This window comes from Canis lupus, chromosome 14 (genome assembly GCF_011100685.1).
Source record: "Canis lupus familiaris isolate Mischka breed German Shepherd chromosome 14, alternate assembly UU_Cfam_GSD_1.0, whole genome shotgun sequence".
Lineage (NCBI taxonomy): Eukaryota > Metazoa > Chordata > Mammalia > Carnivora > Canidae > Canis > Canis lupus.
In genome coordinates this window covers 41,013,074-41,041,000 of record NC_049235.1, presented here as the reverse complement: position 1 = coordinate 41,041,000, position 27,927 = coordinate 41,013,074, and the positions used below count along the sequence as shown (strand labels likewise).

The window sequence follows — 27,927 nt, the reverse complement described above, 5'->3', positions numbered from 1 at the left end:
GCCACAGTTTCCAAATGTGCACTTGGCTTACTGGTTTTCCCAGAGTAATAAAGCAAATGTATGGAGTGAGCTGTGTTTTCCTGACAGTCTCACAGCCAGACACACAACACGATGTTTACATTGAAGCTGGGAACAGACCACAGAACCTGCTGAAATCACCTCAACCTTGGGCTTGTCCTTCTGGTGAACTCCAGATCTGGTCACGTTGGATTGGCTTCTTGTGGCTTTAGCAATTTCTGGTTTCAGGTTTCCCCTCCCCTAATTTATGATAAAAGCTCAGCCCCGATGGAGTATTTAAGCCCTGTCCCTATTGGAGTTGCCATGCGTTTTGGCTTGCTAGTCAAATGTTTTTATTTTGGGTTTTCCCCTATTTTCTGACAAGTGATAGGGCTCTAGGGCATAGGGGTAGCTGGACATTTAGTGACCCATCTTTGCAACAAGTTCCTGTGAAAACAAGGACATGAAATGTTTGAATCACCCTTCATCTACAGAAAAGGACCCCACTAGGTGAAAATCTGTTGAGCTAATAAGTGGGATATTAGTAAGCAGACAAATGCAAATTTCTAGTATTGTATCCAGGAGGCTTCCTAATTTGTTATTTTGCAAGTTGATGGTGCTTCCTAATGGTCATAAGCCTTTATTTCAAGTAGCTTAAAACTGTTCCTATTTTTCATGGTTCTTCGGGTTGCCTGGCACCAGCTAGGTGCTTCCTGCCTGGGCGTCCCATGCAGTTGCAGGAAGATGCCAGCTCAGGCTGGATACACGCTGGCTTTACTCAAACCCCTCAGCTGCTTCTGGGATGGCTGGAACAGCAGCAGGCTGGCAGGGGACCCATCATGGTAATGGGTCTGATTTTGCCACCGTCCCTTCTTTCCCTGTATCCCTCCACAGCAAATTCTCCCCACCATGCCTCTAGAACAAGAGTGAGGGGTTTCCTTGCCCTGCATGCAGGGACTGATGCAAGACAGACAGAAACACAGAAGGCCAAGAGCCAAGTTCAGGGTGGAAGGGGTATTTGTGTCCTTGTGCTTGGACTCAGTTGACAACTGTAGGTCCCACTCTGACCTGAACACAGCCAACTAGTTGCTATTTGGCCCCCTTGGGTTCAACTAAGTCAAATGGGATTCTCTACCAAAGGGCTTTTAAAAAGTACTAATGTGCATTACGAATCTCTAAAAGGGAAACGTAAATAGAAATAACCACTTAACACACTTTAATGGAAACTGTTAATTCCAGAAGAGCGAACCATGTTTAACCAATTCACTCACAAATGCTTACTGAGCATCTACCGTGGGCCAGGCAGTGGCAGATGCTGACACAAGAGCACTCGGTCCCTGTATCTGGGAGCTCAGTAAGAGCATCTTATGAATAAAGGTCAAGACCACTGTGATGGGGCAGCCCCGATGGTGCAGGGGTTTAGCCCGGGGTGCAATCCCTGCATGGAGCCTGCTTCTCCCTCTGCCTCCCTCTCTCTCTGTGTCTTTCATGAATAAATAAATGAAATCTTTAAAAAAAAACAAAAACAAAAAATGACCATTGTGTTGGAATCCTTTAGCTGGTCTCAGGACTACGCTCAGTGAGACTAGATTCATATAATACTTTCGGAAACAGCCCACTCCTCTGGTGATCAGTTCTTAACAATTTTGTCTCAAGCCCTTTATTTTCTCCTCCCTTACTCCCAGATCTGGCAAGAGCTGACTTGGGAATTGATACCTATGCTCTAACATTACCGCTATTTATTCTTTTCTCATCTCTCATGTCTTCCATCAGTTACTTCAGTGCCTATTTTCTCACCATTTAATTGGGATGAACAACAGTAAAATAAGTCTGTAGAGTGATTTTAGGCAGGAGTCTTACATAGAATATTCTAGTGCAGTAGCAAAACCAGTTACTAGAAAACCAAAAAGCATTTTGATATTTTATGTATCACTTGGGATTTGTATGCCAATTTTAAGTTTGGAACTCTTATGTTGCTGACACTTCAATAACCTAAGATTTTTAACGTTTATTGTATGTTTGGAATGCAGTACATAAACATGAGGCCCAGTCTTGCCCATGTTGCTTATTTAACACACACACCTCTGCCAGCGCATGATTTAGGCAAGGAGCTCCCACAGTGAGACACACACTGGCTTAATGCAGAGTAGAAAACGGACAAAAATCCTAGGTAAGGTAGGTTATTCTCACAGCTGTCTGGAAACAAAATAATGTAAGCTGTGTTTCTATATCAAGGATTTATTTATGTCTTGAATTCTATTGCCCAGTGTTTTCTATCTATCTTTAAAAAGACCATTTAAAAAATAAAAATAAAAAAATAAAAATAAAAAAATAAAAAGACCATTTTTTGGCCATCCCAAGGATATGATACTATAGTTGTTTATTGTTAACACTCTTTCAAGTAGAAAAGAAAATCCAGAGAGGAATCAAAGCTCTAGGCAAACTGTGCTTCCTTATACAGTCTTAAAAACATATTCTGCATAAAATTTGAGGAAGCCAGTACTTTCATTTTCGGAGTAACTGAGGCCTAGTTTGCAACCCAGTCTGTACAGCCTATTAGACTCCTTGAAACGGAGTTCACGCAATGCCTACTATGTACACACCTGCCATCCAGGAGATGTCCAATATTAATCCAGACCCACACCAAGCAAACGTCCCCGGTCTGACATTTTGATTGCATCTAATAGGTGATGTTTTGTCTTCTCCACAGAATGTGAATGGCATAAAGTACCACGCTAAGAATGGTCACAGAACACAGATTCGTGTCCGCAAACCATTCAAATGTCGTTGTGGTAAGAGTTACAAGACAGCTCAGGGCCTGCGGCACCACACAATCAATTTCCACCCCCCGGTGTCGGCTGAGATTATCAGGAAGATGCAGCAATAACATGCTGGTCATAACTGTGCCAAGAAATCCTCACCAGCAGTTGCTGATTTTGAAAACAGCCACCTTTTTTCAGGGGAAGCATTCAGCAACCCTTTAAAGAATTAAATGCATGCTTTAAATTTTTTCTGTAATTTTGGAATGATGTATCTTTGTAGAGTTAATGATTTTGTACATTTGCACATGTAATCATCATACCCATTTTCATTACTTTGATATAAGGTGCTAAACAAAAGAAGCTCTAGGTTCTTCAGCACATTTCCCCCAAAACAAAATAAAATTGAGGGCATGTTGCATATTATTTAGTTGTATTGCAGTGATATCAATGGGGGGAGGAGGGGCTGGCACTGAGATTTTTTTTTCCAAGATTGTAATGTGATTGAAATTTTTCAACACATCAACTCACTATGTTCAAAACCAAAATAATACCTTCATTATCAAACTGGTTACCATGCCTTACATAATGGAGTTAGTATTTGTGAGTAGAAAGACTTTAGGTAATGGAAATATAAATAAGAATGTTTAACATAATATGCTAAAAATATTTTCATATTTAAATAACATACATAAAAGGTGTGCTTTCTGTGTTTTATATTATCTTGCAAATCCTTTTGCCCCTTAAAAAGCTGAAAATCTTGCCATCTGACTTACCAATCATTTTTAGTGTTATAAATGGCATTTTTGTACAAAATAGTCTATTCAGTTCACTCGTTAACACACATTCATTGAGTGCCTGCTGGGTGCAAGGGATTCGGTTTATGCCGATTGATATTTCTGGACCAAGATAAGTTTAGTGAAATACTTTTCCCTGAAATCTGTTAGGAAACACTTTGAAATACTTAAAGTGCAAATTTTGTGTGTGTGAAATTTAGTTCTATCTTCATCTTTAGGTGAAGTTTTAAAGCACTTTGTAGTTCTCTATTGCCAACAGATTTAATGTTTTATGTGTTGCCAATTCTTGCAACCACTGCCCTAACAAACCTGTGGGTTGCAAATAAGAATTAAAATTCCAAGCACGTTTCAAAGAGAACATTTTTGTTAAGACCCCCTTATTGCCTCTTCTTCATGCTCATTGTGTTTTTAGACTTTTTTTTAAAGGCACTTTTTCCATCACATCATAGAGGTCTCTATTCCCATTGGCAATGTCTGTTTAGCTTTATAACACATTTTGCTGAAATACGAAATTGAGCCTTATTGACAATTAAGTGCTTCTTGCAGCAGGTGGTCAAAGAGTGACTAGTATGACCCGTTAGAGTGACCTACATCTGGACCATTCCTGAAGTTTTTCTCACCAACAATACCATCATGCCTTGAGTGTTCTTTTCTCCCAAGTGCTTTTCCTTAAACATACAAGAGTTTACCAATTGCCTCATTATGCAATAAAAATTGCTCTGAGATGGCTAACTGCCCACAAAACTGGTGAAAAGCAAACATGAAGTGCTTACAACATAACTTTCTTCCCATGTTCCCATTTGATGAAAGTCTTACAGCTGGGAAGCAGGTGTCCCTCCTCAAATTTTCAGACAGTTCGAAAGGATGATATAGCCCTGCTGGCCAGATGGGTAAGCTTCTATATTCTTCAGTTGTGAATCCCTCATAATGAGAGATTTTTAAAGTAAAGTATTTATAAAGACACTGCCCTCTAAAAATTTCCTAGATCTCTGAAGAGTGGTCTTGGTCCTGAATATACAGTGTTCTGTGTTTAAAAGGGTGATCCAGACATGAGAAGCAACTAGTTGGTGCATAAGAAGGCCCTACCTGGATATTTCATATCTACCTACAATTGACCAAAATTTTTTAGGCCAGCAGTTATTATTTAGCTTTGCTCCTTCTAGTGCAAGAAACTGTAGGCTGGATCAGTAGTTCAACAGCTAAACAGTCATTAAATAGTCATTGTGCATGTTAAATTTCTTTCAACTATAAAACAAATTCAATTTCTATTTACTTATTCATTGTGACAGTATTACTAAACAGGTAAGGATGGGAATATTTTGTTATACCGTGTATAGTGAATGTATTGTACTGTGTCTGTGAAAATTGTGCTTTAAATTATATTTTCATATGTTTTGTTGGGGACAGAGCACATTAAGTTTGAAAGCAACAGAGGTTTGTTTTAGAACTGAAGGCAACTTAATCAAAATTGCTGTCAAGAAAAGCTGCTTATAAATGTAAATGAAATCACATTTAAAATAAACTGCCTCTGACCCAAAATAAACATGGCTCTTTATTTTTATTAGTGTCCATTACTGCTCTAATATTGGAAGGATACTTTTAGGTTGGCATGCCCCGTAATTAACTGATGCAACATGAAAATGCTACCACTGAACATATCCCAGGAAGGGAAGACATGGAGTCTTCAATACTACTGCTTTCCAGTCTGCCATATCTTGTTTTTGCCCTTCACTCAAAAATTTTAAAGGATTCCAGCAATACAAATTCTGCTTTCAGAAATAAACACAAGCAACATGTGTATGCAGTTCACACACAGTACACCATAATGCCACCGACTGAGTACTAGGTTAACATCCTAGCTAATTTGCTTAAGACAAGCTTAAATATTTTGATAACTACAAAAAGCAAACTCAAAGTCCATAAATTCTTAACGTTAAAAGAGAAAGAACCATTCAGAAATTTGCTTAAAGGCCCAGACCAAAAACAAATAAAAGTTTAGACTTAATGAAAAGCTACTGCAAATTTTCAAATAAATGTGACAATTAACATCTCCAAAAAAGTGTCCTCTTTAATGAGAATACTATACAGAGACATAATGAACACATTGATTTGCATTTATAATCACATTTTAATCAAGAAGATGTGAAAAAGATATGGGTACATTTTCTGTGATTTTATCCCACAAACACCACTGTTTAGTAGATCATTTAATATGAAACAACTGCACTATAACCTATCTTGTCCCATTTTCCTATTAGATAGAAATACAACTTCAAGATGGCTTAAAAATAATCAGATCGGTCTAAAATGTTTTAGTCATAAAATTAGCAAAATATGCCTTCTATTCCTAAAAGCAAACATTTCAAATATAAAAAGGTGTTTGCTATACTGCAAGCATGTGATCTCATTCTACATGCAGCTCCATTTCTAAAGAAGGCTAAAAAACCTCCTTTCATGGGCTATATTATGGAAGCTTCTATATTCAAAGAATTACTTTGCAAGACTGTAAATGATAAATTACTTTTATTACATAATATTTAGTAGTCATGCTCAATCAACAAGGTCAACAGAAACTTGTAAATATGCTAAATGACACACTCTACATACAGATATTTTCAGTGTGGCAACAATAAAGTAATCATTTTCTTTACTGATATAGTTTTGCAAACTGGGGAATAAATAAAGATACAAACACAGAAAAACTTTTCTTAAGCTGGTAAGATTTTTTTTGTTGTTATTAAGCTGGTAAGATTAACAAGGGTTACAATTATATTTTATTGATAAGCTGAAGACTGACTCTGACCCTAGTAACACAAAACTCAAAAGTAGCACTTGGTCAGAAAAGTGTGGTAGAGGGTGCACATAAGTGATACCTTGTGGTCTCCATAGTGGTCTATTTGAGGTGATTTTTTTTTTTAATTGCTAAATTGTATTATTAACTCATAAGAAAAAGTAACTAGTCAAAATTTAAAACATTCTGGTCAAAATGGGTTTGCACATGCCTTTCAAAGCCCTGTTGGTCATAGTCAGGAGGGAACTGCTCGCTGCACATTGGACACACCTTCCAGTGACTTTCAACATGTTCTTCAAATTTGCTCTGATCATAGTTGGGAGGGAACATTAATTCACAGAGGGGACACTTCTTGTGAACATCAAAGCTTGAAGAAATAGGAAAAGGAAAGAATTACATATTTCTAATAAGTAAAATTTCTAACAGCATAATCTTCAGAATATGACAATGTTATATTTATCTAGTTAAGCTGATATTCACTCTGAATGACTTACCTTGAAAATCTTCAGTTATTTCAGAAACTTCTTTCTGCTTCTAAATACTTGCTACTAACAATTATGTAAACCACTCATAAAGCCTCTAAATTGAGTTTCACAGTGACAAAAAAAATTGTTAAAAATCCCAAAAATTCAACCATATTACATAAAATGAAGATTAACAAGAATTCCTCAATCTTTAATTATAGTTTAACAAACAGCATTTTCTGTTAAAAATTAATGAGCTTATAATTTCCCAACCGGATTCATCCACTTTACGAGTATTTATTAGCCCTGGTTCTCAAAGGACCGCATGCATGAGAATCACCTGGAGAAACACCTAGAAGCATGTTAAAACACATATTGCTGGGAGCCACACCAAGGGTTTTGGGTTCAGAAGGTGTGGAGTATAGCCTGATCATTTGCATTTCTAACAAGTTTCCAGGGACCACACTTTGAGAACCATTCATCTATATTATCCAAATTCTACAGAGGAAAGAGAAAAATTACCTGGAATCAAAGCAAAATCCTGTCCCATGCCCACGTAAATGCTGACTTGGAGGATCAGGAGCAGTGGGCACATTCTCATCTTCCTAGGCAAAAAATAATTTTGCAACTTTTGAGGAAAGTGAAACAACGTAAATTCCTTAATTCAAGCATAGTAGAAAGGAATTAAGATTACCCTTTTTAAAATTTTACTTGTTATCAATTAGAATTTCACATAAATACAGATTTAAAAGTCAATTTTTACAAAGCATTTCACTATAAACTAAGTCTTACCTTTTAGAAATAAGCAGTACTTAGTGGAACAGAGAACAAACATATCACACCTCTATGTGTGAATAAAGTATGAATCCATAGACTTTTTTGAATCAATATGCAGGTAACCTTTTATCATTCCATACACTAGGTTACTGAATTCATAAAAATCTTAAGACTACATTATTTTTCCTATTATTCTCATTCAATAAATCTGTAAGACAGTACCCTCTTTGACAACATACATCCCACTGCATGATACATAGAAATTATAGAACTAGTAAAATACAAGTTTGCAAGTGCATGTTCTTGGGTACACACACAAGCTAATCGAACTGGAAAACTATGTTAAAGATGTACCAAACCACCGGCTTCAAAATCCTGTCGTGAAAGAATGAAATTCAGTATTAAATATCTAAGAGACTGTCAAGGAAGATTCCTAAAAATCTATATATAAATCTGAAAGACAACACTGGTTTGGAGTTCTATGCCCATACATCCCTGTGATTATTATTTTTTTTAAGTGGGCTCCATACCCAGTGTGGAGCCCAACATGGGGCTTGAACTCACAACCCTGAGATCAAGACCAGAACTGAGATCAAGAGTCGGACACTTAACTGAGCCACCCAGGTGCCCACACCACAGTGGTCAATTTTTAGAGATCTGTATGCTCTGAATCAACAGCCAAAAACAGACCCACTTCATATCAAAAGCAATAACATCTCCCACATGCCCATTTACTTTCTTCTGAGCAGTTCTGTTAATTGTTCTCATGTTATGAACTAACAGTATATGAACAAGTATAGCAGACAACGATGAAAGTCTTTAGATTATATTGCTGGGTAGTTACACTTGTTCCACAGCTGCCATTAACGGGCTAAGTAGTCAAGTCTGTCATGGTAAGAGGCACCAAGAAAGTGTGTATGGTGTGAAACCCAAAGGAAACAAAAGACAAACTGACTTATCTTTTTGGGAGAGTAAGAGGTAGGGGAAGTTACTTGGCTATTATTCTGGTAATTATCCCTTCCTGAAAGGTCCAAGAAAGGATAGGGGGCTCTTTTTTTTTTTTTTAAAGGGTTTATTTATTTATTCATGAGAGACAGAGAGAGAGAGGCAGAGACACAGGCAGAGGGAGAAGCAGGCTCCATGCAGGGAGCCCGATGTGGGACTCAATCCTGGGACTCCAGGATCACGCCCTGGGCTGAAGGCAGGTGCTAAACCACTGAGCCACCCAGGGATCCCGCAGGGGGCTCTTTTTTATTTTATATTAATCACATGAGAAAATATTTCGTTTACACAATTCCTCACTAAATAACCCACTATGTACATATTTTCCCAGTGTGGTAACATTAAAATAATCCCTGTTTCCTTCCTTTGTATAGTTTTGCAAAGTGGGAAATAGATACAAAACAGAAAAACAACTTCTAATCTTTAGTAAGATTGAAAGAGGTTATATTTATTGATAAACTGAAGACTGACCCTGGCCCTCCTAACACCAAACTCAAAGTAGCTCTTCATGAGAAAAGAGGGTGCACGGAAGTGATACCTTGTATAGTCTCCATTATGGCCTGTTTGAGGTGATTTTTTAACTGCTAAACTGCATTACTAACTTCACAATAAAAAGCAGTCAAAATTTAAAACATAAAACTCAACTTTCTAGGAACCAAAAATATAGCCTATACCAATCTACTGTTTCTGTGAATCAGCTAACAATAGAGTTTATTGCTAAAGTGCTAGACTTATGTCAACCTATCTGACATGTTAACCATGGGATGATGGAGCAATTTTTTTACTTTTATACTTTCTAAGCCATATATAATTTGGTAATGATAGACCCCCATTATTCTGTCTTTATCTTCTACCACATATTACCTAATAAAAGGGGAGAGGGACTCAACAGAAGAATTCCAGAAGTTGTAAAGAGACATAGTGCTCATGAAATAAGAAATCACCTACTCAGAGAACAGTTAGAAACCAGAAACTGTGTCATAAGTTCTCTGAATAGCCAATTCATATAAGATCTCTTGACCCTAACATGCAAACTGACCAAATTTTCACTCATAAATACATTTATTCTATTTTACTCATCAAGCTTGGCTAATTAACTTTCAAAATCATACTGGATTAAATACAACAAATGAGATTGGGAAGTAAGGTTACTCAGGCAGGCCTACTGTCAGCAACAAAAAATGGCTAACTAGTAAAAAGAAACGCAGACAAGAACTCAGAATATCCAGTATTTTAGCACTGGATCACAAAGCTTTACTAACAAAACATGGAGATACTGTTTAATGCTCATTTTTAAATAAATAAGCTTAAATCATCAAGGTTATATTAGGTATTCTTTAAGAAGGCAGAGAATCGGGCATCTGGATGACTCAGTTGGTTAAGCGTATGCCTTCAGCTCAGCTCATGATCCCAGGGTCCTGGGATTGAGCCCCGCATTGGGGTCCCTGCGCAGCAGTCTGCTTCTCCCTCTCCTTCCTTGTGCTCTCAAATGAATAAAATCTTCTAAAAAATAAAAATTAAAAAGAGAATCTTATTTTTTAAGATTTTATATTTATTTATTCCTGAGAGACACAAGAGAACCAAATACACAGACAAGAGGGAGAAGCAGGTTCCTCACCAGGAGCCTGATATGGGACTCGATCCCTGGACCGGGATCATGCCCTGAGCCAAAGGCAGACGCTCAACCACTGAGCCACTCAGGAATCCCAGAATCATGTAATCTATTTGAGAAGGATTTCTGTCCCAAACTGCCAAAATAATTACATTTTAGTACTGAAAATAGTCAATGCAAAAATATTTTTGAATAGGTTTTAAGGTGTAAGTACCCAGTCTGTTAGCTAAACAGCTAAAATAATTTTGTAAGCATATTTTATTGGGAATACCAAACTGGAATGTATTTATGAACAATCTCAAATAATTAAATCTTAAGAAAACATTTTTAGCAGGATCTTAACTCTCCACAAAGATCTAAACCACTTTATGTTGTTTATCCACTTGGAAACCCATGATCACAATACTATTTCTACGACAAAACAAAGGAAACAATCTACAATAAACTGAAGCTCTATATGAAACTCAAAAACTTATGAGATACTAATTTAAAATCTAGTCTATAAAAATTCTTGGGGCATCTGGCTGCCTCAATCGGAAGAACATGCAACTCTTGATCTCAGGGATTAGGAATCTGTGCCCAATGCTGGGGTGTAGAGATTACTTAAAAAATTAAAAGTAACCAAGAAACAGAATAAAACAGTATTTTTAAAAAATTCTTATTTTCCGGGCAGCCCAGGTGGCTCAGCGGTTTAGCACCTGCCTTCGGCCCAGGTCCTGATCCTGGAGATCCCGGGATCAAGTCCCACGTCGGGCTCCCTGCATGGAGCCTGCTTCTCCCTCTGCCTGTGACTCTGCCTCCCTCTCTCTCTCTCTGTCTCTCATGAATAAATAACAAAATAAGTTAAAAATTCTTAGTTTCTTCTCAAAGTACATAACCAACTTGAACTTCTGAAATAGTGTTAAAATAGGTTGATCTCTTAGACAATAAAAGAAATTGATAAGGTTAATAATATTAAATTCAAAATAAGGTTTTCAAGGCACCTGGGTGGTTCAGTTGGTAAGGATCCCAACTCTTGATTTCAGCTCAGGTCAATCGAGCTCCATGTTGTGGAATCGAGCTCCATGTAGAACTCCACACTCAGCACAGAGTCTGCTCCAGATTCTCTTTCTGCCTCTGCCCCTCCCACACACTCTCTCTTGCTGTCTCAAGTAAAATCTTCAAAATAAGGTTTCATACTAAATTAAGATTACTAAAATTATTATACTAAATAGCATTAATTATACTAAATTCAAAATGTAATCATGATTGTAAAAATATAATTGCCATATGATATAGCAATTCCATTTCTGGATATACAGGCAAAAGAACTGAAAGCAGAAACTCGAACAGATATATTTGTATATCTATGGTTGTAGCAGCATTAGTCACAATAACCAAAAAATGGAAACAACCCAAATGTCTTATTAATGGATGAATGGATAAACAAAATGTGCTATATACAATGGAATATTATTTAGCCTTAAAAAGGAAATTCGGGGGCAGCCTGGGTGGCTCAGTGGTTTAATGCCGCCTTCAGCCCAGGGCCTGATCCTGGAAACCTGGGATCGGGTCCCACGTCAGGCTCCCAGCATGGAGCCTGCTTCTCCCTCTGCCTGTGTCTCTGCATCTCTCTCTCTCTCTCTCTCTGACTCTCATGAATAAATTAAATTTAAAAAAAAATTCTGACACGTATTACAAAATGGATGAATCTTGAGGACATTATGCTAAGTGAAAAAAAAACAGTCATAAAGAATGAATTCTGTATGATCCTACTTATATGAGGGATCAATAATAGTCACATTCATAGAGACAAAGTAGAATGGTGGTTGCCAGGCTGCAAAGAGTTGAGAAGAAAAAAGTTCTGGAGATTGGTTGCACAACAATGTAAATGTAACTTAGCACTACAGAAATGGTTAAACTTACTTTTTTTTAAAGATTTTATTTATTTATTCATGAGACACAGAGAGAGAGACACACACACACACAGGCAGAGAGAGAAGCACACTCCATGCAGGGAGCCCGGTGTGGGACTCGATCCTGAGTCTCCAGGATCAGGCCCTGGGCAGAAGGCAGGCACTAAACCATTGAGCCACCCGGTATGCCCAAGATGGTAAACTTATTATGTGTATTCTATAACTATAAAAAAAAAAAATGCAATCATGATTAAACTAGCAATATACATTGAGGAGCTAATGACTGAGTTACACACCTGAATCATTAAGATCTAGACAACAGAACTATATAATCAGCATATCTCAGACTGTGCTTTAATTCTGCCTTTGCTAAGAATTATTAATGGGAATATTTAGATATCACTCAGGAGTTAATAATGTCAAGGAAGAAAGGTCCACCACTTAGTAAAGCTTTTACTAAGCTGGTAAGAATTACTTTAGTTCAATAGCATACAAAACATTTGCTAAGGCCAAAGTTAATATGTAAGAGAAAAGAGTTGGGCAGCCTGGGTAGCTCAGCGGTCTGGCGTTGCCTTCAGCCCAGGGCATGATCCTGGAGACCCGGATTGAGTTCCACATTAGGCTCCCTGCATGGAGCCTGCTTCTCTCTCTGTCTCTCTCATGAATAAAATAAATCTTAAAAAAAAAAAAAAGAAAAAAGGAAAGAGTAACAATGACTGTTTAACTTTTATATAAAACTATAGTTTATCTGTATCCCTGAAACTTTGCATTATTACATAGTATTAGTCAACATTCTCCTTTTTATGAGATGTTACTGTTTAAGTTCTGCCAAATATCCAATTTTAGTAATAGAGCATGTCAATGAAGGGTGTCACTAAATTCTAACTACATAAAGATATTTAAAAATGAGAAAGCAGACTTCCAGGAAAGAAAGTAGTAGGACCCTCTATTTACCTCGCCCCAGGCTAGATAACTTATCAGTGCAAATAACCCAAAAAGCAACTTGAAGACTGGCAGAACAAAACTCCAAAACAAAATGTAGAGAAAGGCTACAAAGAAGAGGGTAGGAAGAGCAGAGATGTGGTGGGGAGCTAAACCCTTCAAGTGTGTCTACCAGAGGGAGCCAGAGGGGCATACACGTGTAAGAAGCAACTATCAACACCAGGAGCCTACAAGGAAAAGACAAATCCCCATAGTATTTGGCTTTGAATACTGGATGGGCCAAATTTCATGAGTTCTTAAAACCAGCTGGGACTTAAATCCTCTAGAACTTTAAAAATCAGCAGGCTCAATCTGAGAAAGCCCAGAGGACAATGGGAAGCTGAGCCATCCTTACTGAGACAGCCCAGCAAACAGCCCACAGAGATACAGGTAAAAGCAGCAGCCTGAACAGGGCTTGGGGCATACAGGAGGGAGAGTTAGTTACTGAAGTCAGAGTTCCCTGAATAACTTCTCTAGAAGCAAAGAATCTGGCAGGTGCCATTTCTCTCCCGAGCCACTGTCCCCAGCATAATCACATGGTCACCATGTGACTGGGAACCAGCAGGGCATCAGCAGACACTAACTTGCTTACACCATGCCCCACACCCCTCCAGCCAAGTCTGCCTTAGTCCCAGTACTCTGGGTCCCCTCCCTGAGACAACCTGCACAAACCTTGCCTACATTTTCTCCCCTCAACTTCCAGTGGAGGACACATATACACTGTTGAAACTACACCAACCCCACCCATACACTTTGCACAGCAGCCTCAGCCAGCCGAGTCTCCATACTGCCGAGTCTCCATACTATACCTTCTCTGTGGAAGAGGACCAGCACATACAACTTGTAAACCTGCCTGCGTTTTGGGAAGCAGCCATAGCCAGCCCTATTTTGGCAGTGGCTGCTCATCTCCTATGGAAGAGGACCAGGCCAACTAGTTAAAAGAGCCCACTACTTTCTTTTTCCTTTTTTTTAAACATTTTATTTATTTATTCATGAGAGATGAGAGGCAGAGATATAGGCAGAGGGAAAAGCAGGCTCCCTGCAGGGAGCCTGATGCAGATCCCAGGACCCCAGGATCACGACCTGAGCCAAAGGCAGATGCTCGACCACTAAGCCACCCAGGCACCCCAAGCCCACTACTTTCAAGACCAAGAGACATAACTGACTTTTCTAACACACAGAAACAGAGTTCGGCAACATGAGGAGACAGAAGAATATGTCTCAAATGAAAGAACAGGGCAAAAATCACAGCAAGAGACCTAAGTGAAGCAGAGAAAAGTAAAATGCCTGATAAAGAATCTAAAGTAATGATCATTAAGATACTCAATGGACTTCAGAAAAGAATAGAAAACATCAGTTAGACCCTTAACACAGAGATAAAAATAAGAACCAATCAGAGATGAAAAACACAATCATTGAAATTAAAAATACATGTGACAGAATAAATAGCAGGGTGAAGGAAGCAGAGGAACAAATTAATGACCTGGAAGACTGAAGTAATGGAAAGTAATCGAGCTGCGCAAGTGAGAAAAAGAAAAAAATCACACAAAGTAAGAACAGATTTAGGGAACATGACACCACTAAGCATAACAGTGTTCACTTTACAGGGATCCCAGAAAAAAGGAGAGAAAAGGGAACATAAATTTATTTGAAGAAATAATAATTAATCTGAATGTAAATGGACTAAAGGGTCCAATCAAAAGATATAAGGTAACAGTGGGGGGAAAAAAAAAAAAACCCAAGATCTATCTATATGCTGTCTACAAGAGACTAACTTTATTATTTTTTTTTTATATTTTATTTATTCATGAAAGACATTGAAAGAGAAAGAGAGCTAGAGACACAGGCAGAGGGAGAAGCAGGCTCCATGCAGGGAGTCTGATGTGGGACTTGATCACACCCTGGGCTGAGGGTGGCACTAAACCGCTGAGCCATCCAGGCTACACCTGAGACTCACCTTAGATCTAAAGGCACCCATAGACTGAAAATGAGGGGATGGAGAAACATTTGTCATATCATGCAAATGGATATGAAAAGAAAAGGTTGGAGTAGAAATATTTATATTGGAACCAAAAAGTCTTTAAAACAAATCCTATCAGTTAAGTGTCTGCCTTGGCTCAGGTCATGTTCTCAGGGTCCTGTACAGAGCCCCATGGTGGGGGGGGTCCCCTGCCCAGCGGGGAGTCTGCTTCTCCCTCTCCCTTTGCCCCTCTCCTTCATTTGTGCTCACTTTCTCTCAAATAAATAAAATCTAAAAACAAAACAAAGCAAAAATAGACTAACGAGACAAAGAAACTATATAATAATAAAGGGGATAATCCAATAAGAAGATACAATATTGTAATTTATACATCCAACACAAGAGCACTTAAATACATAAAACAGTTAATAACAAATATAAAGGAACTAACTGATAGTAATGCAATACTAGAAAGGGACTTTAACACCCCACTTACATCAGTGGGCAAATCATTCAAACAGAAACAAGCAAACAGTGGCTCTGAATGACACATTGGACCAGATGGATTTAACAGATATATTCAGAGCATTTCATCCTAAAATAGCTGAATACATATTCTTTTCAAGTATACATGGAACATTCTCCAGAGTAGACAACATATTAGTCTACAAAACAAGTCTCATATAACTCAAAAAGACTGAACTCATACCAGGAATCTTTTCTGACTACACCACTATGAAACTAAACATTAACCACAAGAAAAAAAAAATCTGAAAATAGCACAAATACTAAACAACAAACAGACCAAGAAATCAAAGAATAAGAAATTACAAGGAAACAAATGAAAATGACAACACAACAGACAGACCAAAATCTTTGGGATGCAAAAAAAGCAGTTCTAACAGGGAAGTTTATAGCAATACAGGCTTGCCTTAAGAAGCAAGAAAAAACTCAAATAAACCTCACCTTACAACTAAATGAGCTAGGAAAAAAACAAAAAACCAAAAGGAAGGAAATAATAAAGATTAGAGCAGAAATGAATGATAAAGAAACTAAAACAAAACACAACAAAAAACAAACAAACAAACAAACAAAAATCAATGAAACCAGAACCTGGTTCTTTGAACAACAAAAGCACCACACATACCAAAAAACACTCAAAACCCAGGAAGGACTCAAATAAAATCACAAATGAAAAGAGGAGAAATAACAACCAACACCACAGAAATACAAACAGTTGTAAGAGATTATTATGAAAAATTATATGCCAACAAATTGGGACAACCTAGAAGAAATGGATAAAGTCCTAGAAACATAAAACCTACTAAAACTAAAATCAGAAAAAACAAAACAAAACAAAACAAACAAACAAAAAAAAAAAACAGAAAATGTGAACAGACCAATCATCAGCAGTGGCATTGAATGAATAACAGAAAACTACCAACAAACAAAATCCAGGACCCAACAGCTTCATAGGTGAATTCTATCAAACATTTAAAGAGGATTTATTTATTTTTTTTTTTAATTTTTATTTATTTATGAGAGAGAGAGAGAGAGAGAGAGAGAGAGAGAGGCAGAGACATAGGCAGAGGGAGAAGCAGGCTCCATGCACCGGGAGCCCGACGTGGGATTCGATCCCGGGTCTCCAGGATCCCGCCCTGGGCCGAAGGCAGGCGCTAAACCACTGCGCCACCCAGGGATCCCTAAAGAGGATTTAATACCTATTCTTCTCAAACTATTCCAAAAACTAAAAGAGGAAGGAAAACTTTCAAATTTATTCTGAGGCCAGAATTATCCTGATAACAAAACCAGATAAAGACATCATAAAAAAGAAAAGTACATGGGACACCTGGGCGGCTCAGGGGTTGAGTGTCTGCCTTTGGCTCAGGGCGTGATCCTGGAGTCCCAGGATTGAGTCCCACATCGGGCTCCCTGTGTGGAGCCTGCTTCTCCCTCTGCCTGTGTCTCTGCCTCTCTCTCTCTCTCTCATATGAATAAATAAAATCTTAAAAAAAAAAAAAAAAGTACAGGCTAATCTGATGAACACAGATGCAAAATTCCTCAACAAAATACTAGCAAACCGAACCCAACAATAAACTAAAAAAATCATTCACCACTACCTAGATTTTTTTTCAGAATGCAACAAGTGTGGTTCAAAATTCACAACCAATCAACATGATACATCAAATCAGTAACAGAAAAGATAAAATCTATATATTTATCAATAGATGCAGAAAAAGCATTTCACAATGTACATCCATTCATGCTAAAAAAAAAAAAACCCTCAACAAAGTAGGTTTAGAGGAAACCTACCCTCAACATAATTAAGACACATATGAAAAACCCACAGTGAAATCATACTCCTTGGAAAAAACTGATAGCTTTTCCCCTAAGATCATGAACAAGACAGGAATTCCACTCTCACCACTTTTGTTCAAACTCTACTAGAATCCTAGCCACAGCAAAGAGACAACAAAAATAAACAAAAGGTATCCAAATTGGTAAGGAAGAAGTAAAACTTTGGCTATCTGCAGATGATAGGATACTATATAAAATCCTAAAGACTCTGCCCCAAAATAACTAGAATTGATAAATGAATTCAGTAAAGTCATAGGATACAAAATGTCTTGTATCTGTTGTATTTCTATACACTAATAGTGAAACAGCAGAAAGAGAAATTAAGAAAACAATCTCATTAACAGTTGCATCAAAAACATTAAGATACTGAAGAATAAACCTAACCAAAGAGGTGAAAGATCTATATTCTAAAAACTAAAAAAACACTCATGAAAGAAATTAAGGGTGATACAAAGAAATGTAAAGACATTTCATTCTTACGGACTGGAAGAATAAATTGTTAAAATGTCCATACTACCCAAAGCAATCTACAGAAACAATGCAATCTTTATCAAAATACCAACAGAATTTTTCAGAAAACTAGAACAAAGAATCCTAAAATTTGTATAAGATGACAAAAGACCTCAAATAGCCGAAGAAATCTTGAAAAAGAAAAATAAAACTGGAGGTGTATCACAACTCCAGACTTCAAGTTATATTACAAAGCTAGGGTAATCAAAACAGTATAGTACTGGCATAGAAACAGACACATCAATGGAACAGAACGGAAAATAAACCCACAAAAAAGAAAGAAAAGAAAAGAAAAGAAAAGAAAAGAAAAGAAAAGAAAAGAAAAGAAAAGAAAGAAAAAGAAAGAAAAGAAGGAAGGAAAGAAGGAAAGGAAGAAAAGGAAGGAAAGAAGGAAGGAAGGAAAGTCCGTCCCTTCCTTCCCTTCCTTCCCTTCCTTCCCTTCCTTCCATTCCTCTACCCTTCCTTCCCTTCCTTCCCTTCTTCCCTTCCTTCCCCTTCCGTCCCTTCCTTCCCTTCCTTCCATTCCGTCCATTTCCTTCCCTCCTTCACTTCCTTCCCCTCCTTCCCTTCCTTCCCTTCATTCCCTTCCATTCCCTTCTTCACTTCCCCCTTCACTTCCTTCCCCGCTTCCTTCCCTTCCTTCCCTTCCCTTCCCTTCCTTCCCTTCATTCCCTCCCTTGCCCTCCCTTCCCTCCCTTCCCTCCCTTCTCCCTTCCTTCCCTTCCTCCCTCCCTCACCTCCCTCCCTCCCTCGCTCCCTCCCTCCCTCCCCTCCCTCAAGAAAGAAAGAAAAGAAACCCACAATTATATGGCCAATTAATCTTTGATAAAGCAGGAAAGAGCATGCAAGGGGGCAAAAAGATCATCTCTTCACAAATGGTATTGGGAAAATGGGACGGCCACATGCAAAAGAATGAAACTGGACCACGTTCTTACAACATACACAAAAGTAAACTTAAAATGGATGAAAGTCCTATATGTGAGAAATAAAACCAGAAAAGTCCTAGAAGGGAGCACAGGCAGTAATTTCACTGACCCTGTCTGTAGCAACATTTTTCTAGACTGGTCTCCTGAAACAAGAGAAACAAAAGCAAAATCAAACCACTGGGAAAATGTTGTGGGATGACCCTCTCTCTGTCTCTCTCTGTGTCGCTCATGAATAAATGAATAAAATCTTTAAAAAAAAAGATTTTATTCATTTATTCATGAGCGACACAGAGAGAAAGAGGCAGAGACACAGGCAGAGGAAGAAGCAGGCTCCATGCAGGGAGCTCAACGTGGGACTCCATCCTGGGTCTTCTAGGATCACACCCTGGGCCGAAGGTGGCACCAAACCGTGAGCCACCCGGGCTGGGCTGCCCTCCATTATTTTTTTCCATATTCAGAAATTGACTCAAAATAGAAAAAAAAAAAAAAAAAACAAAACAACTAAATATAAGAGCAAAACTAGAGAAAATTCAGGGACAAATCTTCCTACCTATGGGGATTAGGCTATGGATTAGGCAGTGGTTTCTGAGATCTGACAACAAAAGTACAAGCAAAAAAAAAAAAAAAAAAGGATAAATTCAACTTCATCAAAATTTTAAAAATTGGGGGTGAGAGCCTGGAAAGGTCAATCAGTTGAGTGTCTGACTCTTGATTTCAGCTCAGGTCATGACCTCAGGGTCATGTGATAAAGCCCTGTGTCAGGCTCCATGCTAGGCATGGAGCCTGCTTAAGATTCTCTCATTCTCCCTTCCCTCCCTTTCAATAAAAAGAAAAAGAAAAAGAAATCTGTTGGTGCATATACTGTATTTTTGAGTAGCAAGGGTTCAGAGCCATGGTTCCCACTGCTAGGGCACAATAACAAATTCACAGGGTACTATGGGACAGTTTTAATTTTCTAAGTTGATGAAATATGCAGAAACACTCCACTTTGTCAAATATCACTGTGAACAGCTAGTTCAACATAGCTCAGAGTTTCAACATTAGACAGTGCTACATTCCTTTCACTGACACCGTATCTTTGAGAAGCAGCTAGGATTTTGGCAGCTGCTGAAATATAAAGCATGTGCTTCGTGAAAATCAATGTGAATCAGGAAATGAAGGTAGTTTGTCCAATCAAATTCCCAAGGTTTGAGAAGCTGTACATTGGTCAATAACTACATATATCCCATTAGTAACTGCTTATTAATTTAAGAATGAAAAGTAAGAATTTTTCAACTCAGTATACACTTTTTTTCAAATGGTTACTACATTTGTTAGGAAATTGCTAAGTATTTCTTTGGCTTATAGAGTATCATAAAAAAAAATTTTTTTTACTTAGTAGTAGAAGCCAAAAATGCCATGAACTGGAAGTTTGGGAACCTCTGGTTTAGTCTATTTGATAGACTGGTAAGTGGTTAGGATCAGAGCTCCTATAGCCAAACCAATGAGGTTCATATCCTCATCTGACTGTACCCTTACCAGCTGTGTGTGATGAAACAAGCCAGTTAATCTTTGTTTCCTCCATTATAAAAGAAAGGATTGTAAGAGTTCCTACCTCACAGGACTCCTCTAAAGAACAAATGAGTTAATATGTTTAAAGAGCCATGCACTAGCTGGATAGAGAAATGTTTGGTGCATGAGCATCATCATAATTAGGATGCTATAGCTATTGCTATTGCAATTATTAGGAAAAAAGGAGTCACAAAAAGCTTTTGATCTGATTGCTGACCAGTATCTGGTGCAAAAGGGAGGAGATGTGGCAAATATATGACTGGAGTAGGTTGGAGAACAGGCAGCCTCAACCCTGACTCTGAGGTCCTATGGCTGTTAATTACTCCCAGAGCAGGGACCAGAGAAAATGAAGAAGTCAAACTCAAATCTGCTTTCTACATTCTAAAAATTACTCATTAAAATACTTCACTTGCAAGTGATTTTTGTTGCAATGACAAGGATTTTTTTTTAAAGACTAAATGTACATAAAAATTAGTTTCTGTCCAAAGTGAAAAAATCTTCTGATTGCAAAATACAATTATCCAAGGTGTGCCTATTAAGAATCCTTCCATCTCATTACCAAATCTAAGCATGTCAGCAAATGAGCACAAGACTCTAACACTGCTTCTCATGGGTTTGCAGGAGGGCAAAGCACACAGATCAGAAAGAACATTCTGCTAATTAAACTGAAGCAGATGACTACAGAAGAGAAGGGCTTGTCACATGTAACATCTGTGCCAAGAATGATCAGATTAAATATGCAAAATCTGAAGTAAAGGTGTGAAAAAGCAGTAAGATTATACTCTAGACCTTAAATAGGCTACAAAAGTTCTGACAGTTTCCCTAATTATTCCCAGTAATGGACATAGGAGGCCAAAAGGCAGGAGGGAGAAATACATTTTTCTCCATTATGGGTGTTGAGCACTAGGGCTAAAATCATGCCTGTCTGAACACTGATCAGTTTCTGCAAAGGTTAATAGCAATTAAATGCAGCAAACTAGATTAAATGAGAAACAGGTCATGCTACTGCTGTACTTGCAAAGAGCACGATAAAGCATTTCTTTTAAATTCATCTTAATGCACAGGAAATCCAAAAGAAAAAAGTGCTATGAGGAAAAGAATTTATTTATTATATGGTGAATAAATCTTAAATGAAATAAAAATAAAAATGACATGCTACACAAAGGAACTCAAATTATCTGTATTGGGTTGCTGAAAGATTATTAAATACTAATGATGCCTAAAAGACTATTTCTCGGTGGGGGGGCTGATAATACACCTCTTTTCTAGCTAAAGATAATATAGTCTACCTTAAAATTTAAAGTGAGGTATAAATGCTAAAATGAAAAGATGCATATTGAAGAAGCATTACATGTCTTTAATACTGCTTCTTCCAACCTAGTACATCTACAAAAGAATATAGTAAATTACTTAGTAATAATCTGGGACTATAGCCAATAATAATGTATCATATACTTGAAAGTTGCTGAGACTAAATCTTAAAAGTTCTCATTACAATAGAAAAAACTTGTAACTATGTGTGATAATAGATGTTAACTATTAACTAGACTTGTAGCGATCATTTCATGGTACAAATAGTCAATCATTATGTTGTACATCTCAACTAATGTTATTTATCAATTATATCTCAAAAAGGATTCTTTTTAAAGATTTTATTTATTTATTCATAGATACATAGAGAGAGAGGCAGAGACACAGGTAGAGGGAGAAGCAGGCTCCATGCAGGAAGCCCGATGTGGGACTCGATCCCGGGTCTCCAGGATCACACCCCAGGCTGCAGGCGGCGCCAAACCACTGCACCACCAGGGCTGCCCTCAAAAAGGAAATTTTTTAGGGACTCCGGAGTGGCTCAGTGGTTGAGCGTCTGCCTTTGGCTCAGAGCGTGATCCTGGAGTCCCGGAATCAAGTTCTGCATCAGGCTCCCCGCACGGAGCCTGCTTCTCCGTCTGCCTGTGTCTCTCATAAATAAATAAATAAAATCTTTAAAAATATTTTTTGAAGATTAAACTGATAATTATTATATTGAGGTCATTCTCTGAACTTATTCTTATATTTTAGTATAAACCCTAAAGTGTAAGTCTCAAGCATATTAATGGTTGGTTTTTCAAATTTAAATACAAGCAGGTTTTTCCAAGATTTAAGAAATCACATGCATATACAAACACATACACTCTCTTTTCTATAAATATAATTCTCTACATGAAACAAAAATAAAAGGAACAGGTTCAGAAAATAGAAATGCAATTTACTTTGCTATCTTCAGGGTCTTCTAAACCATCAGGCCGACTAAGGTTTCTAGCAGGCTGGCTGCAGACTACATTATCTTCCAGTCCCCAGGAAGGTACTCTCACAGGTGGCCTTTGGATTTCATCTGGGTAAAAAGCACCATCTGCTCCATCTGAAATAAAAACTTTGGAAGTGAAACCCAGTACTATAATTAGAATCTCTGGGTATAGCTATGATAAACAGGATATAAAGAACCATTTTTGTGCATCACAAAAATGATCTTTTTAACCCAACTCATTTTTAGAAATAAGAAGCCAATCAACTACTCATTTGTGTTGAAGCACTCCTAGATGAACCTAGTTACTGTTAAACACTAAGACTACTGGTTATAAGATGTTTCTATTAGAGTTAACTGTACTAGTAGTTCTCTAATCCCATGAAGATACAAACCAAAAAACTCCATATTCAGTTAACCTCAAGTCAAAAATATTTTAATAACCTCTGGTTTCCTGTGTTGCATAAGGATTACCATACTGCAGAACTGGCTGTATATGTGGCACTGTAGCAACATGACCACTTTGCTCTGAGCATGTGTGGAGACACTGTGAGATCTTTTGAGGACTCTGGGAATTCTGACCTTCCATTTTCCTTTCTGCTTGATCTTCTAGATTCCTTTTAAGTTCCTAAAATTAACAAAAACAAAGGTAGAGAGCATTCAAATATTTTACAATAAGAGCAGCATTAAGTGTTTAGCTAAAATATAATAAAATTACTTCCCTATTATGTTTGAAGAATACAACTGAAAAGGCTGGCTCTCAACCCATTAAATATCCCTTCCACATGTAACAGCATCGGAAGGTAGAATAAGGCCCAATGTATTTTCAAATTTATCTATGCCAAGAAGCTGCCCTTTTTATTGAGCTAGGAGGAAACTGTGAATCTTCTTGCAACTTAGCTATTCATAAAAGACAAAAAGCAATCCACACTGATTCTCCAGTAAATTCTATCAAACATTTAAGAAACTTTTTTTTAAAAAATATTTTATTTATTCATTTGAGAGAGCACATGCATAAGCACAAACAGGGAGAGCACCAGAGGGAGAGGGAGAAGCAGGCTCCCCACCATGCAGAGTGTCCAATGTGGAGCTCAATCCCAGGACCCTGGGGTCATGACCTGAGCTGAAGGCAGAGGCTTAACCAACTGAGCCATCCAGGCACCCAAGACACTTATTTAAAAATACTAATCCCACATAAAGTCTTTCAAAAACTAGAGGAAAAAAACACCTCTGAACTTACTTTATAAAACCAATACTATCCTAATACCAAAGTTAAACAATGACATCACAGGAAAACTGCAGGCCTGATCCCTCATAAATATTGATGCAAAAATCTTTAAGAAATTAAATCCACCAATACTTAAAAAGAATATAATATAACCAAGTGGTTTTACCATAAGCAAGCAAATTTAGTTTAACATCCAAAAATCAATATAATTCACTATGTTCACAGATTAATGGAAAAAACAGTATGATCATTTCAAAAGATGAAGAAATATTTTACAAAATTCAACAGGCGTTCATATATGTTTTTTAAATCTCAGCTAACTAGAAATAGAAAGGAACATCCTTAATGTGAAAAAGACACTTCAAAACCCTACAGTGAATGTTAATGGTAGAAAAACTAAATGATTCTACCTAAGAGCAATAATAAGCCAATGTCTGCTTTCCCCACTTCTATTCAACATCATACTGGAGATTCTAAACAGTGAATTAAGGCAAGATTAAGGCAGATTAAAAAGGAAGACGTAAAATCGTCTTTATATAGAGGATCTGATCATATATGTAGAAAATCCTAAAGAATCTACAGAACTAGGAGAATGAGTAGATTTAGCAAAGTGGCAATATACAAGATCAATATATAAAATCGATTTTCTATATATAAGCAACAGAATTGAAAAATGAAAATTTTAAACACACCATTTATAGTAGAGTCAATATTAAAATACTTAGGAAAAAATTTCATAAAAGATATTGAAGGTCTGTACACTAAAAACAAGCACCCTGAGAAAAATTAAAGAGAACTTCAACAAGTAGAAAAATATACCACATTCATGGGTTAGAAAACTTAGCATTTTTATAAATTCCTCCCAAATTAATCTATACATTCAATACAACCCAATAAAAATCCCAGCAGGCTTTTGTATAAATTGACAAGCTGAAACAATGACTGAAATACAAATGTCCTGTAATAGCCCATTTTTAAAAAGAACAAAGTTGGAAGACTTACACCTGATTTCAAGGCCTCTATTAAAGCTATAAAATCGAGAGAACAGAATGTAAATAGATCATAAATGGATGAACACACAGATTAGGAGCTGACAAATTTTTTCCTTTATAGGGTCTGATAGTAGATACTTTCAGCTTTGTAAGACAGTCTGTCACAACTACTCAAATCTGCCTCTGTTGTTTTAGCCACAGGTAATGCCTAAATGAATGGCATTGTCATATGCTAATAAAACTTTATTTACAAAATAGATCATGAGTCATATTTGGCTTGTAGATGTTAGCCGGCAGACCCCTGATATAAATCTATAAAACAGGGATGCCTGGATGGTTCAGTGGTTGAGTGCCTCCCTTCAGCTCAGGGCATGATCCCAGGGTCCTGGGATCAAGTCCCAACATTGGGCTCCCTATATGGAGTCTGCTTCTCCCTCTGCCTATGTCTCTGCCTCTCTCATGTGTCTCTCATGAATAAATAAATAAAACCTTTAAAAATTAAAAATAAAAATAAATCTATAAAACAAAAGACAGAGTCCAAAAATATATCCATATTCAATTTTCAACAAAGATGTAGTCAGTGAAGGAAAAGGATAGTCTTTTAAACATTAACTTAAAAAACTGGGTATCTAGGGGCACCTGGGTGACTCAGTCGGTTAAGTGTTTATCTTCAGCTCAGGTCATGATCCCAGGGTCCTGGGACAGGGCCCCTCATGGAGGCTTCCTGTTCAGCGGGAGTTTGCTTCTCCCTCTCCCCGTGCCCCTGCCCTGCTCATGCTCTCTCAAATAAATCTTTAAAGAAAAAACAAAAACAAAAAAAAAAAAAAAACATGGCTGTTTATACATTTTGACTATATATCATACCATACAAAAAATTTATTTTAGTATTTTAAAGTTCACAAGGCTTGAACTCAACAACCCTGAGATCAAGACCTGAGCTGAGATCAAGAGTTGAATGCTTAACAGACTGAGCCACCCAGGTGCCCCCCCACCAAAAAAATTTTAAGTAGATCATAAATCTAAACATAAGAGCTAAAGCTATAAATCTAGTGAAAGAAAAAATAGGGGAAAATCTTTATAGTCTTGGATTAGTCAAAAATCTGTTAAGATAGGGCACAAACAGCATGAACCATTAAGAAAAATACTGCTAAATTAGACTCTTCAATATTAGAAGCTTCTGCTCTTCAAAGATATTTTTAAAAATGAAAAGGCACTGGAAAACAGTATGGAGGTTCCTCCAAAAGTTATAAACAGAGCTACACTATGACCCAGCTATTGCACTACTAAGTATTTACCCAAAGGATATAAATGTAGTGATCTGAAGGGGAACCTGCACCCCAATGCTTATAGCAGCATTGTCCACAATAGTCAAATTACGGAAAGAGCCCAGATGTCCATCAACAGATGGGTGGATAAAGAAGATGTGGTGTGTATACACACATACACACTGGAATATTATTACTTGGCCATCAAAAAACAAAAAATCTTACCATTTCCAATGATGTGGAAGGAATTAGAGGGTATCATGCTAAGAGAAGTCAATCAGAAAGACAATTACATGATTTCACTCATATACAGAATTTAAGAAACAAAACAGCATCATAGGGGAAGGTAGGGAAAAATAAGACAAAATCAGAGAGGGAGACAAACCACAAGAGATTCCTAACTATAGGAAACAAACTGAAGGTTGTTGGAGGGGAGGGGCTTGAGGAGTGGGGGAGATGGAGAGGTAGAGTAAGTGGATGATGGGCATTAAGGAGGGCACATGATGTTATGAGCACTGGGTGTTACACTCAAGTGATGAGCCACTGAACTTTACTTCTGTAACTAATAATAATTCTATGTTAATTAACTGAATTTAAATAAAATTTAATCACAAATAAATAAAAATGAAAAGGCAGGCTACATATTGGAAGAAAATATTTCCAAGACATATGAAAAAGGAATTGTATTTAGAATATATAAAGAACTCCTAAAACCAAATACAACCAACAAAGATAATCCAATTAAAAATAAGTAAAAATCTCAACACTTCACAAAAGAATATATATGAATGGGGGTACCTGACTGGCTCAGTTGGTAGAACATAAAACTCCCTCTCAGAGTCATGAGTTTAAGCCCCACATTGGACTACTTAAAAATAAAGTATATATGTGAATGGCCTATAAGCACATGAGAAGATGCCCAGCACCATTAGTCATCAGGGAAATTAAAACTTCAACACTGCACACCCACCAGCATGACTAAAATTAAAACTCAATAATACCAAGTACTAATGAGGCTATAGAGCAACTGGAATGCTCACACACTGCTAGTGGGAATGCAAAATGCTACAGCTACTTTGAAAAACAATGTAGCTGCTTGTTAAAAACATACTCATCATGTAAGAAAGCAATTCTATTCCTAGGCATCTACTTGAGAAAAATGAAAACACAGGTCTACAAAAAGACATGAGAATGTTCAAAGCATTATACATAGCAAAACACTAGAAATAATCCACATGTCCATCAGCTGGTTAAAGGATTCATGTCCAACTAGTGAATGGGTAAATTCTGCCTGACTGCATTTATATGAAATGCTTAGAAAAGGTCAAACTATATAGTAGAAGGTAGATCAGTGATTGTCTGGGACTGAGGACAGCTGAAGGAGTTGACTAAAAAGCATGAAGAAACTTTGTACAGTACTAGAAACATTCTACAGTCTGAACATAATGGTATTTACAGAACTATAGAGAGTCACCATAATCCATCAAACTGCACTTAAAATAGGTGGGTTTTATTACATGTAAACTGCACCTCAAAAAAGCTGTTTAAAAAAAAAACAAATTTTAACAAAGGATGAGAAAATGGAAAATTTCATCTGTAAAACTCAGCTGGTTTTGCTGAATGTCATCCCAAGAGAATAGAGATGAGATTCTGGTCAGCAAATTTTTACCTATATAAACGACCATCAAATGAAGTAACCTTAAAACAGAATAAGTCATTATCACTAAAAGCAAAACTGATAAACATGAAAAATTCAAATCAATTTAGGTTTGAGAAGAGAT

General features: G+C 37.3%; 2 protein-coding genes across 9 annotated transcripts in view; one reads left to right on the top strand and one right to left on the bottom strand.

Moving 5' to 3' along the window:
- JAZF1 (JAZF zinc finger 1) overlaps positions 1-5,096 on the top strand; it is a 336,143-nt gene extending 331,047 nt beyond the window's left edge. For both annotated transcript variants that reach the window (XM_038557196.1, XM_038557197.1), the window contains exon 5: positions 2,708-5,096. In XM_038557196.1, coding sequence (XP_038413124.1) covers positions 2,708-2,884 — 177 coding nt within the window. In that variant the 3' untranslated portion in view covers positions 2,885-5,096. The remainder of the gene's footprint in view (positions 1-2,707) is intronic.
- A 507-nt stretch (positions 5,097-5,603) lies between these two features.
- TAX1BP1 (Tax1 binding protein 1) overlaps positions 5,604-27,927 on the bottom strand; it is a 93,134-nt gene continuing 70,810 nt past the window's right edge. For 3 of the 7 annotated variants that reach the window (XM_038557190.1, XM_038557195.1, XM_038557191.1), the window contains 4 exons: positions 23,106-23,289; positions 22,630-22,778; positions 7,331-7,413; positions 5,604-6,711 (listed from right to left, as the gene is read on the bottom strand). In XM_038557190.1, coding sequence (XP_038413118.1) covers positions 6,510-6,711; positions 7,331-7,413; positions 22,630-22,778; positions 23,106-23,289 — 618 coding nt within the window. In that variant the 3' untranslated portion in view covers positions 5,604-6,509. Of the gene's footprint in view, positions 6,712-7,330; positions 7,414-22,629; positions 22,791-23,105; positions 23,290-27,927 lie in introns of those variants that run through there. The other 4 variants (XM_038557192.1, XM_038557193.1, XM_038557194.1 and 1 more) reach the window with 4 other exon arrangements.